At 43.2% G+C, this 16,763-nt stretch overlaps 1 protein-coding gene across 1 annotated transcript in view; it reads right to left on the reverse strand.

The window, feature by feature from the left end:
- The window catches only part of LOC146772865 (rho guanine nucleotide exchange factor 11-like), a 260,444-nt gene that overhangs the window by 208,900 nt on the left and 34,781 nt on the right, over positions 1-16,763 (reverse strand). Inside the window, 1 exon segment of the mRNA XM_085637039.1 lies at positions 1,961-2,107. Within this exon segment, the coding sequence (XP_085493165.1) occupies positions 1,961-2,107 (147 nt within the window).

The following is a 16,763-nucleotide window of genomic DNA, read 5'->3' on the forward strand; positions in this document are numbered from 1 at the left end:
CTACACTGGTGCTTATGGCAGGTCCCAAGCGGTCCGCTGCATCAAGGCCAGCCCATAGAAAAAGTAAGTTACCTTTGGTAATGATTTTAATGGTGAATACCCTATCTATCAACAGATTCCTTTCCTTGCAAATATTGTATCCAGGTGTTAGATTGGATCCGGAAACTTTAGAGCAGTACTTTACTTCTGTACTCTGTTAGGTGGTGCAAGCGGCTCTGCACCAAAGTCAAGGTGGAAGGGAGCCTTTGATCTTAAACAGCAACTAGTCTGAGAAGAGTTTTGTATAAGGTGGGTTGACAGAAAGGGCCTGCAGCTCGCTCACATGCCTAGTCGATGATATGGTGATGATGAAGACAGTTTTTAATGTCAACTGTGCAGCGGTTCAAATGGGGGGCACATTGAAAAGTTGAAAACCAGGTTCACGTTCCACTGTAGCATCACAGTGTTGATGGAAACGAATGTTGCATCCTTTCAAAACTCTCATCCACAAACAGTTGACAAACATAAAGGCGGCAGATCTGGTACCCGCAGAAAAGCCGAAAGGGATGACACATAGCCTGAACAGTGCCCAAAACAAGTCCTTCCTGGGCCAAAGACGAAACAAACAACAAAACATAAAATTGGCTTACACCGGATCCTCTTGTCAGGTGGCGCACTAAGCCACAAATGTGTCCGAAAGACTGCTGCACATCGATTTTGTACAGAGCCAACTGACTGCGAAGAATCACGACCAGCTCTGAAGCACCACAAGCAAATTCATGCAAATCCATAATCTACATCCACTTTCCGCAGTTGGAGCATGGCTTGAAACTTGAAGTTTTGAAGAAGGGGCAATTTCCATGGCATGCTGGGGTCATTGAATTTTGGGGTTGGTACAACCGATGAAGTGCGCCTCCTGCGGGTGAGCAGGAGAAACTGTTGGTTGGTGATTAGTGCCTAGGAGTATTCTAAAGAGGAATCTGCAGTTGAAAGTATCGTTCAGAAATCACCATATTCTCTGCCTGGAATTATCAACCATCCACAAAACCACAAGCCTGGTCCGAAGTTATCTTCACCTTTTCTTTGCAACCCAGACAACTTCTGATTTACACTAGGGGTGGGCGGAATTTGCGAAATTCACTTTCGCAAATTATCGCGAAAATGTTAAAAATCTCCGCAAACACGCGGAAATATTGCGAAGATGCAGAAGTTTTTTTCCCGCCCGTTCGCGGTATGTTCTGCGTGGTCGCGGCTCGCCAACTTACCCATGCGGTTGCTCGCGGGCGCGGCCATCTTGTTTTCACTTGTCTCGCGGTGCATGATCGTGAGAAGAAAGACGTGATCGCGCGACGAATGATGTTACTGCGGGCGCGAACTGTCGCGAGACAGTGCAAATGGCTACCAACAATCCAACATCTCGTGGAGAACGCGACCGGATCGGGAAAACTTGTCGGCGAACGCGGGGATTCAGGTAAGGCGATCGCGCGCACGCAAGAATGTATTATTTTACAGTGCGAACAAGCAAAAAATTTCTGGTAAAATGCGGATTGCGGAAATTTTGACATTTTCGCGCTCTCCGCGGAACGCGAAAATGTCAAATTATCGCAATTTCCGTGAGCGGAACGGATTTTTAGCCAGGCCTAATTTACACACAAGCTTCTTTTTACAAAACTTATTATTGTGTAATCTCCATTCAGCTTATACAGTAACAGCACACTGGACTCACTGCTTAAATTACTACCTTTTGCTGTGTAATCCAAGAGGTGTAATATTCAGGATCAAGGTGAACAACGTGTTCAGCTGCTCCAACTGTAACATAGGCAGTTGCCAATCATTTGTAACTGCATTGTAAACAAGCCTGCAACCCAACTGTGCCCCACAATAATTGTACACTAAGAACTGAATTATGCCAAGTATAGACATTAACGATTGTCAATAAATCATGATAGTAATATGTATCAATCCCCCAGCAGCCTCTTACTGTGTATTTTAATCATCACGGGGAGATTGGGAAATAGCAGCAAGAACTCTTTCTTAGACAGAAGTTTCTTTTTCTTCATACGCTCGTAGAAATTGAGTTCAAGCGCTCGGAAGATCCTTGAGTAAAACATCTCCGTTCTAAACAGCTCTGCAACAAGATTGAAAAAAAATTAGGACTGTGCATATCGAGTAAGAGACAATTGGAATATAAATATTGGAATGACAGAATGATCAGAATGCAATTCACCTTTTATTACGGCGATGTACTAAGCAGAACCACCTGAACCCACGCATTATAACTGAATAGGCAGCTTGTCCAAGATCACACATTTAAAATGGGCAAAAATCAACCACTACCCAAAAAATTACTTAAATTCAAAATAACTGCAAATGTACCCTTTGTCCTGAATCATTAGACCATTATATATATATTTTTTGTCCCAGCTATGCAGAGTTTAGGAAAAAGTGACTTATACCCCTATCATTTAGGAGACCAGTAGATGCTCTGCAAGTTCATAGATCAAATTCTACAGCTAGTGTTCGCCATATCAGGGTACCTGCTTTATACTTGGCGCGTTAGGTCTAAGTTGTTAACTGCAAAGTAAAGAAGAGGACAACACAGGCCTTGGCATAGTATGTTAATAACACAATGACTTTTTTGATAATATTTATTTTTCTCTTTTGTTGTTAACTGGCCATACGTTTCTATTCACTTTATTATTTTACATTTTTATGATTTTTATGATATGACAATCATTCATAGTATATTGTATTTTAGCAAGGAAGATTGTTGTTTATACATTTTGTGAATGATCTCTACTTGATCGAATAAGGAATATCAATCTATCTAACTGCAAATATGTATTTTTCTGGTTGGGCCAAAAACTGCAAAAAATGAAGCAAACGCTACATCTATAAATTTACACAAATCATTAACAGAAAAAGCACTGGCAAAATCAAAAGTAAGGTTTGTCTGCCAGTCTATTGGCTTTGTCAATGCTTGTTTTATCATGTTTTTGAGAAAATATATTGTTGGTCAGCTGCTGGTGCCTCACCAATAGTAAAAAAAAAAAAAGGAAATTGGCTAAAAGCAAAAATATACTTTGGTATCAAAAGCACATCTTGCCATAGTAGAGCCTGGCTCTGAAGGGAACTACTGTACGCGACGATGTGCTCCTTATGAAAGAGCAGAATGCAGTCACGCACACTAAAGAGAGCCCACAGCCGAAGTGGGACGATGCACTGCCCTATTCTGTAGGGGGAGTGATACAACTAAAGAAGAAGGCATTAAGAGGGCTGGCTGATAGCCTCAAACAGTAAGGTCGGTGTTTATATTCACTGAAAAAAACAAAGTTTAAAGTAACGTTATAGTTAGGTGAAATGTTCAGTAACAACATAATGTTTTCAACTAAACAAAAGCACAGAAATTCACTAGTTTTAGTTATAGTAAGTAACTATAACTCGCATCCCCACCATGCACAGTTTTCTGATCAATAATTTAACCCCTTCTGTGCCACGCCCTTTCCCCCTCCTGTGCCGGGCGTTTCATTAGTGGGTGGGGTTCATGACGAGATAGTCTCGTCATGGGCACAGCGCAACCGTGCTCCATGATGAGACTATCTCGTCATGGGCACAGAAGAGGTTAATTGCAAATATTGCAGTGATGTTATCAATGATGTCATAGAAGAAGTCATGAGTGATGTAATATTTGGGGTAATTGGCAGTGCATGGAGTGGGCATGAGTTACAGTTACCTTCGGGCACGAGTTATAGCTACTTGAGATAACTACAGCTGGTGAATTTCTGTGGCTATTAGAGTTTAAAACATAATGTTGTTACTGAATATTTTATAAAACTATAACATTACTTTAACCTTTGTTTTTTTTCAATGAACTTCAAGGTTTTTTTTTTACCTAAAGTAATATTTTATTATCATATGTAAAACCAAATGACTGCCATGCATGGCCTTGGGTCTGGCTGTAGGGCCTGGCGTGTGGCCACTACCTGTGGCCAACCCCTCACAGGCAGCCAAACCCACCCCTTTGGCAATGCATGGCAGGGGATGGGGGGGTTGGCCAAAGGCCAGGCATAGAGGGCCCCAAAGGGCAAGCTCTGGTGGCAACAAACCTCTCCCGTGCCTTCGCACACAACTCCCACTCTCCCACCCTGCGAGAAGACGTAATTGGTTGGATAAGATTAAACTACCAAGTCTCTCGAGGGAACAGCGTGATCTTTTGGATAGTGAAATCACTGAAGACGAAATCAGACTGGTAATTAATAACTCCAAAAAAGGCAAGGCGGCAGGGCCTGACGGCCTTCCAGCAGAGTTATATCGCCTTCTTAAAGAACCTATCATTCCTGTGCTATCTCGACTTTTTAACAGCATATTAGTCGATGGAGATGACCCTCCGGGGTCTTGGAGTGAAGCGACAGTCGTTCTAATATTAAAACCAGGAAAATCTTCTACTGACTGTGGTTCTTATCGCCCCATATCACTCCTCAATTTTGATTATAAAATTTTTACCGCCATCCTCTCAAAAAGGTTAGGGGGCGTAGTGGACAAGATTATCCATCAAGATCAGAAGGGCTTTGTCCAAGGGAGGCAATTAACAGATCTTACTTACGATCTAATAGGTGCTATCGACATCGCATCTTCTTTTTCGCTTCCCTTGGCAGTTTTAACATTAGACGCAACAAAGGCCTTTGATCGGGTCTATTGGCCATACCTCTTGGAAGTGATGAGAAAGTTTAACTTGGGAGCCGGCTTCTGCCGGGCAATTGAACTATTGTATAAAGCTCCGAGTGCTAGATTACTTGTTAATGGGGCTCTGACAGATCCTTTTACCATCACCAGAGGAACGCGACAGGGCTGCCCCATTTCCCCTCTCCTGTTTAATTTATATATAGAACCCTTTGCACAGGTCTTAAGAGAAGATCATAATATCATCCCTTTTAAACTAGGAGAGTGGGAAAGGAGAGTGGCACTGTATGCAGATGATATATTAATTTTTACAGCAGATCTTGACAGTGCCTTTAACTCGATCATCACACGTGCAGCAGAGTTTGGCTTGATCTCGGGTTACGAGATTAACCCAAGTAAAACTGAGATCATGGCTTGGAACATGGAAACTACGTATTATCATATCGTCCCTAACATGAGATACCTAGGAATTAGAATAACTCAGGAAGTGGAAAAGATCCCAGAATATAACCTTAAAATTTTTTTTAGAGAATGTCAAATTCAGTTGAACTCATGGGTGCATCTTCCTTTATCGATTTTGGGTAGGATTAACCTGGTCAAAATGTCTATTTTCCCTAGGTTTTTGTTTCTGTTCGGTGCTATCCCACTGGCCTTTGATATGAAACAACTGGCAAAATGTCAAGGAGCATTAAATTCATTTATCTGGAAGCATAAGGTTACAAGGATAGCATGGAAGAAGCTCTGGCGGAAAAGGGAGAAGGGGGGCCTGGCTATGCCCGACCTCCAATATTACGCATGGGCATTTCACTTGTCTCATTCTCGTATGCTGTTGAAGACACCCACTAGCACTACAGAGGGACACCTGTTCCGGGCCATGCTGAGGGGCTCAGGTTTGTCAGAAGATGGCTTTTTGTTTAAATTCGGAGACCCTAAATTCTTCAAAAAAGTTAAATTAAAAATCCTCCGGTCATTAGCTAGTAGCTGGATAGCAATAAGAAGGAGAATAGGGCTGGGCTACTTTTCAAGAAAGGCCCCAATATGGGATTCCCCCGGCACTCCTGCATGCCTCCGTGATAGCTTGAGTATGTCTTTAAGAGATGCAGGGTTCCTAACGTGGGGAGACCTACTGGACGGTGCTGCCCTCCCTCCTTGGGATGTGCTCTATGAGATGGTTGGGCCTGGACTCTCAAAATTTAAGTATATCCAACTGAGAAGCTGGGCACAATCACAGGCTAAGAGTACCAGGCCTTTAGGAAGGGAGAGTAATCTAGAGGAGCAACTGGTCTCAAAGCCTAGAGCAAGAAGGGAGGTCTCTTTCTGGTATTGGGCAATAGTAGAGGAAGTAGATGGCGAGTTTAAACTAGCAGATGATCTATGGGGGCAGCAGATGAGCATGCAATGTGACCCGATTTGGAGGGATTCATTTAATACACTCTTCAGAATTGTTAAACCTGCTTGGCTTAGACGTAATCACATTTTTACAGCCCATAGAGCTTACCTTTCTCCTCTCAGGCTATCAAAATTCCAGCCCGATAAAGCATGCAATAAATGTGGCCTCCTCGCGGCATCGGACATACATATGTTTAAAGACTGCCCTCTGTTACAGAAATTCTGGGGTGAAGTTTTTTCATCAATGGAATCCATTCTTAGGGTCCCTCTGACCATCAGCTTACCCCTAATTATTTTTGGCTTGGTCGACACTATTAGGGGGCCTGCAAGATCTTTACTTTTCTACGCAATTCTTATCGCTAGAAGACAAATATGCAAATACTGGGTTGAGGCCTCACCACCGACTCACTCAGAATGGTTGACATCGTTGTATGAAGTGTCTAAAGTGGACATGGCTAGATCCTGTAACAAGAAAAATTTGGCTTTTTGGGATTTACTGAGGTCATGGAGATAGGAGTCCGGGGTTTTTTTTTTTTTTTTTTTTTTCCCCGGGTCCTATGATTATGCCTGCATTTCTCCTCGGACTAATAACAAAAGGGCCTCCCAGCACTATGGTCCGGCAGAATACGAAATATCCTTGATGGAGCAAAAAATCTTGTACCCACGATCCTCCCTCGGGTAATTGGAATGTCTTCGGCTGAGGTGCTGCAAACAAAACAGCTGGTTCAACGGGACATCCTATGTGGGGTAAGGCAAACGAGGACAAAAAAACAGAAAAAAAGAAAAAAAAAAAAAAAAAAAAAAAAAACAACTCCCACTCTATATGTAAAGCACTCCTATCATCTTTCTCCAGAAATTATCAATAATTGCAATCAAATATATATTCCAATAGTGGCAAACAACATTTAAAGAACTTTTTTGGAGCTACATGTCTGTAACTCTTTCTTTTTACACAGTTTTTAATTTTACATTTGGATATGAAAAATTTGAAAATAAATAGTCAGAGATATATAATTTTTTCTTTAAGAAAATAATAAATAAAACAAATATATCTCTGTAATCCCTTATAGCGTTTTACACCCCAGAAACTAAAATGGTAAAAATAACCACATCAAGGCCATGTAGTTTATGTGATACATCAGCAACACATAAAATACCTCAAAGCGACCAGCCCCTAGGTGACAATGCGATCCCAGCTGCAGAGCAAAAGCTGTAGCCTGGGAAATTCCTTTAAAAATATGGTAAGTTTTCCTGGGGTCATGGTTTCAATGATCCAGAAGAATTATGTTTCTTTTTTCTAGTGTTGCTGAGGGGCAGAAGCAGTCCCTACAGCCCCCTCACAACATACACAAATATTGGTGATGTCTCTGCCCCTTCTAGGGACATCACCAAAAACTAAATATATGTAAATAGCTCTCCCAGGGCATTATTGGGTGCTCTATGAAGGAGCAGTGAATACTAAATGAGTGGCTGTGTCTGCTCATTTATTATTCACTGTTTGCAATTTTTAAATATTTTTATGGATGTCCCTGTTCTACCCAGGACACCCACTGTTTTTTGCAGTAGCCGGCATAAAGTATTTTTTTTTAATGCATAATGGTGTGCCCCGTGCCAACTGGGGCACGCCACAGATATCGCCATGTTGGGTACTATGAGGGCCGGATCAGGGCCCCCACAGCCCCCTGCACCTGCAGGAGCCGGCATGTTTTTCTTTGTTTTTAAATAGCATGTCCTGGTGCCCACCCATAGCATGTCACAAACAGCCTTGCCTCACCCCGGGCACCCCACAGCTGGTCTAACGTTGAGGTCTACTGGGAGGCCCAGGGCCCTCGCAGCCCCACCGACTCCCCAGTATGCACCCATCCCGGGTGTAGCAGGAGCCGGCATTGCTTTAACCCCGCAAGAACAGTTTTCTCGTGCTCCCATAGAGGGTCAGGGGAAGCAATTAAAGCATTTCCCTGTTCTTGAGTGCAGGCAGGGCCGTTCTTTGTTCTCCCATCAGGTGGGGCAACCGTGGCAGATTCCCTGCACACGCTTGTGGGGAGGGACACAAACGGTGTCCCATGGATTGGGGATCATGGGGCTAGGGTAGAGTTCCATTTTAATTAAGTTATCGGCCCCAGGCGATGGGGTGCCTGGGGCCTTGTGAAGGCATGGGGAGTGGGGCTACAACGCCCTCCCCCTGAAACATGCCATATGCCTCACCCACTTCCCACCAGAAGGGTCTTTAAATAGAAATGGTGAGAGCCCATGCTTTCCTTTTTTCAGTTTTTATTTTGCCGCAGTTTCACAGCTCCCCCGTGAATTTACAGCAATTTTATTTTCAAAAAGTATTTTGACCCCAGACAACCCCACCACCAGGCATCGTGGTTCAGGGTATCCCTTTCCTGCCGCCTTATGTTTTTCTCATTTCTTTAGGATTTGGGAGATGGCTGCCACCACTTCCTGGTTGAGGGAGTGGCACCCACTCAGATTTCAGGTTGAGATCGGTCAGCTCTGCGGATCCTCCACAACGTGATATGTACAATTCTTTTATACCTTCTTTTTTTCAAAACTGATAAATGGATTGCCACCAAAACACAAAAAATCATTCCTTCTGGTCCAACAGCTAGCTTACTCACAACTTTGATCTAAATCCGTTCTGCGGTTTAGGCTGTAGCTGTGTCTAAGGTGGCTATGGATCACCCCGAAAATGTCTATGTGTAAACTAATCACATACTAGCACATGTGTGGAGATTTGTTAAGTGACGCCAAAGTTATTAGCAACACAAAAAAGGCATATCCTATAGAAACACGATGCTAACTATGATTCCACCACTGGTTAATATATACATATATTTAAAGTGATGTTATAGGTAGGTTAACATGTCACTGATAACATTTATGTTTTGAATTTTAAATAAACAAACAAATTCACCAGTTATAGAAGAGCTAACTATAACTTGCGCCCGTGGTGCTAACTATAACTTTCGTCCAGCCATTCACTACTTATGACCTCACATATTACATCACAGATGACATTTTCTATGACATTTATGACATCACTGATGACATCTTTGGCCGTGCGCACTAGGGGGTGACCATAGGGCTTGGCCTGCTGACAGACCCTGTGGTCAAATCCCCAGCAGGTGGCCAACCCCATGCCGGGCACAGCGTTTGGCATGTGCCAGACAGAGTTGCCCTTCGGGCCCCGGGACCCCATCGAAAACAAATATTGGGGGGAGAGATTGTGCAGCTTCCCCAAACCTTAACTGACTCTGAGGATGTTATTCGGACAAACTATCGAGTGACATTAATTTCGAGTTTTTAAAATCCTGTCACAGAAGTATCGTGATGCAGGAATATTGTTGACACAAATATTGTTTTTTAAGGTAAATAATATCGTTTTCAAGAATATTGTTGTTGTTAATATTGTAGACAATAATATTGGTGTAAAAAATATTTATTTTTAATTATCTTTATGAGTTTTAAATAATACTGTAATGGTATATGATATATATATATATATATACATATATATATATATATATATATATATATATATATATTTTTTTTTAATTTAAATATTTTTATTCCACCATCGGTTCAGGTACATTTATACTGAAACATCCGTAAAGAATAAAACATTCTTAAACAAGAAAAAAGGAAAGAGAAAACAAATCCTGAGAGCCTACAGAGGCGCAGTACAGTACTATTAAGTTACAGAATATAGCAGCTCTGACAAAAAAAAGGGTTACACAAAGATCAAAACATAAACAGCAAAGATAGTTACTCCAATATGTTTAACCCCTTCGCTGCTGCGGACATTCCGCTGCAGCGCTGGGGGGGGCAGGGGGGCAGCGCGGCGGGCCTGTGCTCATGACGGAGCCGCTCCGTCATGAGCCACAGTTGAGCTGTGCTCATGACGGAACGGTTCCGTCATGACTCCGCCCATTTGCGTTGTCGCCCCGCACAGGCGGGGAAACAGCGCCGCGCAGGCGGAGCGGCCGCCGACAGGATTGTCATGACGGAACCGTTCCGTCATGAGCACACGGCAACCGTGGCTCATGACGGAACGGTTCCGTCATGAGCAGGGAAGGGGTTAAATCACTGGATTGTACCTGGAGTGCATTCATCCTGATTTTCCAATCTGTTACAGGGGCCCAAATAAGTTTCCCTAATTTCCTAGTCTTCCACCCTTTCTTCTCATACAGACCCTTTCCCAAATAAAACATAGCTAAGTCGTGCAAGTCATTGTTGAAATGTGGGGGGATTAGGGGCCACCCATGCAGATGACACACAAATTCTAACCACAGCCATGGCAAGAAGTGCAAATTTCCGGTGAGCTAACAGCGTTCCGTCTCGAGCCACACCTAAACCCATCAGCTCGGCAGACAGTTTTATTTGGATCCTCAGGGTTTGCCCCTTAAAATCCTCTATAGCTCTCTTAAGAGGTTGCAAGGCAGGGCAAGAGGCAAACATATGAAGTATATCTGCCTCGTCGCCTTGGCAACGGGGACAAAAAATACCATCAGTCCCACCCCATTGAGCTATCTTAGCTGGGGTGTAATAGAGTGAAACAAGTGTTTTAAAATGTTGTGCTTGGAGGCTCGCTACTCTTAAAAGGGTGTAGCCAAGCTTAAGCAATGCCCTAAATTCATCCCCTTCAGTGTTCAGCTTCCGCTGCCATTTCTCAGGGTGTTTTTCTAAATCATCGCCCTGTAGTTGTCTCAGCTCTTTATAAATCTGGGCGATTGTACACCCATCAGGGTTTTGGACACTTCCATTACTGGATCTCTTGAGAAAGCTTTCGCTCTCCCCTTCTTCCTTAATATAGAGGAACGGATCTGGACGAATTTTAAAAATTCCCTGTGATCGAGGTTAAAAAGGATTTGGCCTTTCTCAAATGAGAGTATAGCATCTGGTTCAAAACGATCCCCCATCGTCTTCACCCCTAAAGCATCCCATCGCCACATAATTCCATCGTGAAAAATCTCGGGGAGAGGCAGATACCCAAATAAAGTAGTATAATAATTAATTCTTCCTAACCCCAGCTTTTTGCTGACGCCAGTCCAGACCGCTACTGCTGCCCCAAGGGTCTTGAATTTAACTTTTTTATAATAACTGGCTTCCCTGAATCACAAAAGCCAATTAGGGGCTTCTCTTTCTAACAGTAATTCATATACATCCGGAGAAGCATCGTTCCTCAACTGGTCAATGACCTTTCCACCCAATAACCCTCGGATGTATTGGACCACCGTGGCCCAATAATATATTTTTAAATCAGGGACCACCCAGCCCACTCTTTCCCTAGATAGGGACATATATCTAAGCGCTCTTCTCGTCTTCCCTTGAGCCCAAATAAATCGGTTAATCAGCCTCTTCATTTCTTTAAACCAACGATTTTCAAATTTCAGAGGTATCGTCCTGAATAGATACAACATTTTGGGCAGGAATATCATTTTGATAATGTTGCATTGACCCACAATCAAAAGATGCAAAATATTTAGCCTATCAAAGTCTTTCTTGGATTTTTGAATCACGGGGACAAGGTTCTTTTTCGACAACTTTACCTAGTTCTGATGTTATAATAAACCCAAGATAGGTGGCAGATTCAGTTACTCTTGGATCCGAGATAGAGAGCATGTCATAAACTAAAATTTGTGTCTTTTCACGGTTAAGCCGATAGCCTGAGATCGCCCCAAAGCATTCAGCCTCATGCTCTATTTCCATTAAAGCCACAGATGTATTTGCGGCTGTTATTGCCATTCATCAGATTATCCCAAAATCTTAGTTTCACATCTGTTTAGTCCAATAGGGAGGATACCCTTATTTGCCTCAATTTTCCAAATCAAAGGGTCAATATAAAAAGCAAATAAGAGGGGAGAGCATTGACTCCCCTGCCTCGTCCCTCGTGTGATAGCAATTGGGTTGCTTTGTCCCCCCATCAACCGGAGTTGAATCTTAGGATTCCTATATAGTCTCCTACACCCCAATTCTCAAGTACAGCCCAAAGATAGCCCCACAAGACCCTATCAAATGCCTTCTCTGTGTCTAGCAGGATAAGCGCCATAGGATCTCGCGTGACAGAGGTACCATCAAACAAAGTACAGACTCTGCGAATATGTTCAGCCGTGCCTCTGCCTGGGATAAACCCGTGCTGGCGGGGCGAGATCACCTTCCCAATCATGGTACTAAAATGATTCGCTAGGATTTTTGAAAAAAACATTGTGTTGCTATTCATTAGACTAATATATCTATAAGAACCAGGTTTGTTAGGGGGCTTTCCTTTCTTTAGATAAATGATCATACTAGCTTCTGCCCATGACTCTGGAGGTGTTTCCCCTTTCTGTGCCTGGCACATTACAAAACTTGTATCACCCCCCAAAGTTGAAAAAAACCTTATACAATTCTAGTGGGATTTGGTCAGGACCTACAGCCTTGTCGGATGGCAGTTCCTTTAGGGCTCCCTAAATGTTTTCATCTAAGAATCTGTTCTCCAAAGCCCTTGAGTCTTCTTATGAAAATGTCTGGCTGTGAGCAACGCTAAATATTCTTTTATGTTCTTGCGTTCCCTGAGCACATTTTCCCTGTATAAATTCTCATAATAGCTTTGAAATACCATATGTACTTCACTGGGTATTGTGACTACTTCCCCCACTGAATTTTTAATCTCTAAGATGTCTCCCCCGGAGGTCTTCTGTCTAGTCCTTGCAGCTAACATGTGCCCAACTTGTTCACTAAATTCATAGCAAGAGTGTCTCCGAGCCAAGAATGTTCCCCCTGCTCTTGCTGCCATGATTTCACCTGCTGCAGCCTTTGCTAAAACTAATTTCTGGAGGATCTCATCTTTATTTAAGCAGGTGGCAATAGACCTAACCAGTAGTTCTTCTATGTCTAAAATTGTTCTATGCATGGTCTTAATCTCAATTCCTTCTTTTATTCCGGTTCAGCGAATAGCTCAGAGTTTTCCCTCTGATTCCAGCCTAGAGAGCATCCCATACCACCCCATACCCAGCACTACCCCTGTTGATCTCTAGGAATTCCTCAAGCCATTTTTTCATATGTTGAACACATTTTGGGGCCTGTAGCAGGGTGTGTTCAGAAGTCCAGCTGTGTTCCGGCACGCCCCCCCCTCAATCCTTTGACCCTCCAGGACCCAAAGAATTGTGGTCAGAGATAACCAGAGAGAATTTCTTAATGGTACAAGTGGGGAGGAGAGAAGATGAGACCAAAAAAGAATCTAGCCGTGCTACAGCTCTATGGCTCTATGCGGTGCGGAGTAGTACGTGCTACCCCACTCCTGTGGTTTTAGTTGTGCCCAGGCATCTATGAGCCCATTATCATCCATCATCTGAATAAGGGCCCTGTGGACTTTTTTTTCCGACCTGTATATTTACTTGGATTCCCCTTCCGCAGTCCCTCTATGCCATTTATATTAAGATCACCACATACAATGATCGGTAAAGGCCACTTAGCCAGTTCAGAATTAAGAAAATCAAATATTTCGGGATCATCCCCGTCAACCCATAAATTGAACATAGAGTAAAATTAAATCCCTGTTCTTGACATTCAACAATTACCCATCAACCAAACCTATCAGTTAAACAAGATTTAAACACAATCACCCCTTCTGTGCCAATATTGCTACCCCCGTGTTCTAGTCCTCTGTGTGGTATGTGCTATTAATTAAAATCCCAACTGTTCTAAGAGAATTTTCCGCGTCCCCTCAATATGCGTCTCCTGTATGCAAACTATGTCAGCGTGTAATATCTTAAGCTGTTTCTTCACTATCTTGCATTTGGCAGCGTCGTTCAACCCGCATATATAAATCGTTGCTATACGCATGGTGTATATGTCTTATCACCCTGTCCCCGCATTCCTTCTCTTCCTTTTTCTATTTCTTGCCTTCCCACATTAACATCCTCGCACAATGGTGTTTTTTCATTTTCCCCCTCCCCAGTCCCCCTCCCGATAAACCTCTGCTTATCCCTGCCCTGCCATCCCTGTCCTCGTGGCGCTTCTCTCCCCCCTCCTGCAATGAGAGACAGGCAGACCTAAGGTCTCTGTGGTGGAGCCTGAGAGTCAGCTCTCCTTGTTGCCTAACTATGAGATGTTTTTCTGGTTTTTACAGCCCTTTCTTTTTTTTTCAATAAAGTTTCCCCCCCCCTTTTGTTTCTTCCTAAGAAGTGCTACCCCCCCCCCCCGTGGTCATCCCATCAGAAATTCGTACATCCTGGTGTTTCTTCCATAGGGTAGTCCGCCAAAGTACTGTGTTGTTACGGTGATAAAAAAAAAGGTGAAAAAATAAAGTACTAGCAGACGCACCCCCCACCCTACTTCAGTCTAGCTAATCAAAAGAGAAACATACAGGGTCTTGCCATTAAGTTTTTAGTTTTTCCGTGTAGTCTTTAGCTTTGATCTCTGAGGTAAAGACTCTTGTAATGTTCTTGTGGATAATCTTTAATCGTGCTGGGTTCATCAAAAAGCTTGTGCTCCCAAAGCTTGACAGGGCTGGATCAGTTCTCTTAATTTCCATCGACGTTCCACGGTAACCTTGGCATACACTTCCTCTCGAAGCAAAAAGTTCCCAAAATAAATTAGTATTGCCCTTGAAATGTTTTTTTCAAAGTCAAAGGGAAGCGGTGAACCCGCTGTATCTCTGTTTCCCAATTCCAGTGCTGGAGTTCTGGAAAGGCTCCCTTCATTAGTCTCAATATATAGGCCCGTATGTCATCCCTTTCTATTCCTTCTTTAATACCAAGTATCCGCAGGTTATTACGCCTTTGCCTATTTTCAAAATCTTCCATCTTCCATTGAAGATCCGTGAACTGTGTTGCATACGTTTCTCGTTTCTGCCTGTGCCTGAGTTCTGACCAAGCCATCTTCAAGTGTGCTAGTTCGCTCTTCAACATCTGTCAGTCTCGAGTTTATATTGGTGCAAGCTTTAGCCATTTTCCTTAAAGCACCCTGAAGTTTCTTTGTTGCTAGTCGATTTTTCTTTCCATCCATTTGGGTTTCTTCCTGCAGTAGCTTTATAGATTCGTAAATCATTTTCAAAGAGGGTGCAGCATCCTCCTCCTGTCCCAAAAGATCTGAATAAACACTCTGGGTAGCAGAGTAGTCCCATTTTAAGTTAGGGTCTGCATTGAGTCCGATGTTGTCTTCTGCTTCCATTTCCAATGGATGAGAGTCTCTATGTTTCTTCAGGAGCCTCTTTTTCCTGACCATCGTATCCTTCTGAAGGGTACTGAGACTGGAGCTGGAGAGCTGCACGTTGCTGATATCTTCTACATCAGAGGAACTGACTTCAGAGCCATCGGTCACTGAGTAAAATGTATCCCCGAGATCCAAAGTATCCTCCAACCCCTTAAAGCCTGTTGCCTCCTTGACTAACATACTGGTGTCCAGTTGGGCTGCAATGCCATCAGGCCATGCTTGTGCCAGGGAGGAGTGGGCTACGCTAACAGGATTGTCCCCCAAAGTTGAGACTGTCTGCCCGGATTCGGAAGACACAAGAGGTCTGTGTCTGTTGGCATCCTCAGGGCTTTCCGTAGTAATCTCGCCATGGATCTCATCCATTTAGGTTATCGCCTTGTCGACTGGCTGTATACTACAAGGGGCATCCCCCGTGCTTGAAGAGCTCAGCTGCTCCCCAGCATTGTCTGTATCAAGTTGTTAAATCGTTTTTGTGGCTAACCATCATGCCATTGCCATCAACTTGGGAGGTTGTGGTGAAAAAGTCTGTGATGCTATGCTGCCCCACTTGCCCTTGGAGAGCAAGCTGTAACTGTGGTAGTGGTTGAGAATATGCCATGGGATCTATTGGGCAAGCAATTTTCCCCTTGGTCCCCGTATTACTGTCATTTAGATAATTTTGCTTTGCAACCTCCTGCATCTCACCTTTCTTTGGGCCGTCCTGGGTCTGTTCCCCCTTAACTGGTATCCTGGGGTTGGAGTTTGTGCAGGCCACCGTCTTCACTCCCTTAGTGCAATGTGCCAAGATGCTGGAATTTGGCTCTGTACTTGCCTGCGTTTCGGGAGCTTTCACGCTTGTCGCCCAGTTGGGCTTAGGAGGCATCCTCACTTTCTCCAGTCTGTTGATGCAGCCCTGCGCCGTGAGCCACCCGATCCTTGCGGGCACTCCTGTATCTCCAGCCCCTCCTCTCCACCAGCCCTCGGTAGCTGCCGATCGGAGTGCTCTCCAAAACCAGTGTCAGAAGTGTCTCAAAAGGCTGAAGGATGTCGGGGTCGTTCGCCTTCAGCTGGTGAGTCATGGGGAGCATGAATTTACTATGTTTTTAGGGTGGTGAAGGTCCTTGTAGCCCTTAGAGCATTCTCGGCAACAAGGGGCAAGCAGCACAGCTGTCTCAATCAGACGCCATCTTGTCTCGTCCATGTTATATATTTTCATATAATTGTTGTTAATTATTTTTTAATATAGTTTGGAATTTTACGTTATTTAAAATTTTGATTGAATTGTTAATAGTAATTTATAGTGTTGTAGCAGTCTGTGAGGTTTATAGGGGTACAGGGTGAGAAGTAAATGAAGTTTAATAAATTAATAATTAAAAAAATAATATTAATGATGTCATTGCTAATTAGTTATATAAATTGAGTATTTTTTTAAAGTTATGTTTTAGGTGCAGGCTATTGGGTTTGTAGGGGTATAGGGTGGCTACTTAATTAAATAATAATTGTTTGATTATTAATTCATTCTTAAATATTTACTTGAT

This window comes from Triturus cristatus, chromosome 12 (genome assembly GCF_964204655.1).
Source record: "Triturus cristatus chromosome 12, aTriCri1.1, whole genome shotgun sequence".
Classification (NCBI taxonomy): Eukaryota; Metazoa; Chordata; class Amphibia; order Caudata; family Salamandridae; genus Triturus; species Triturus cristatus.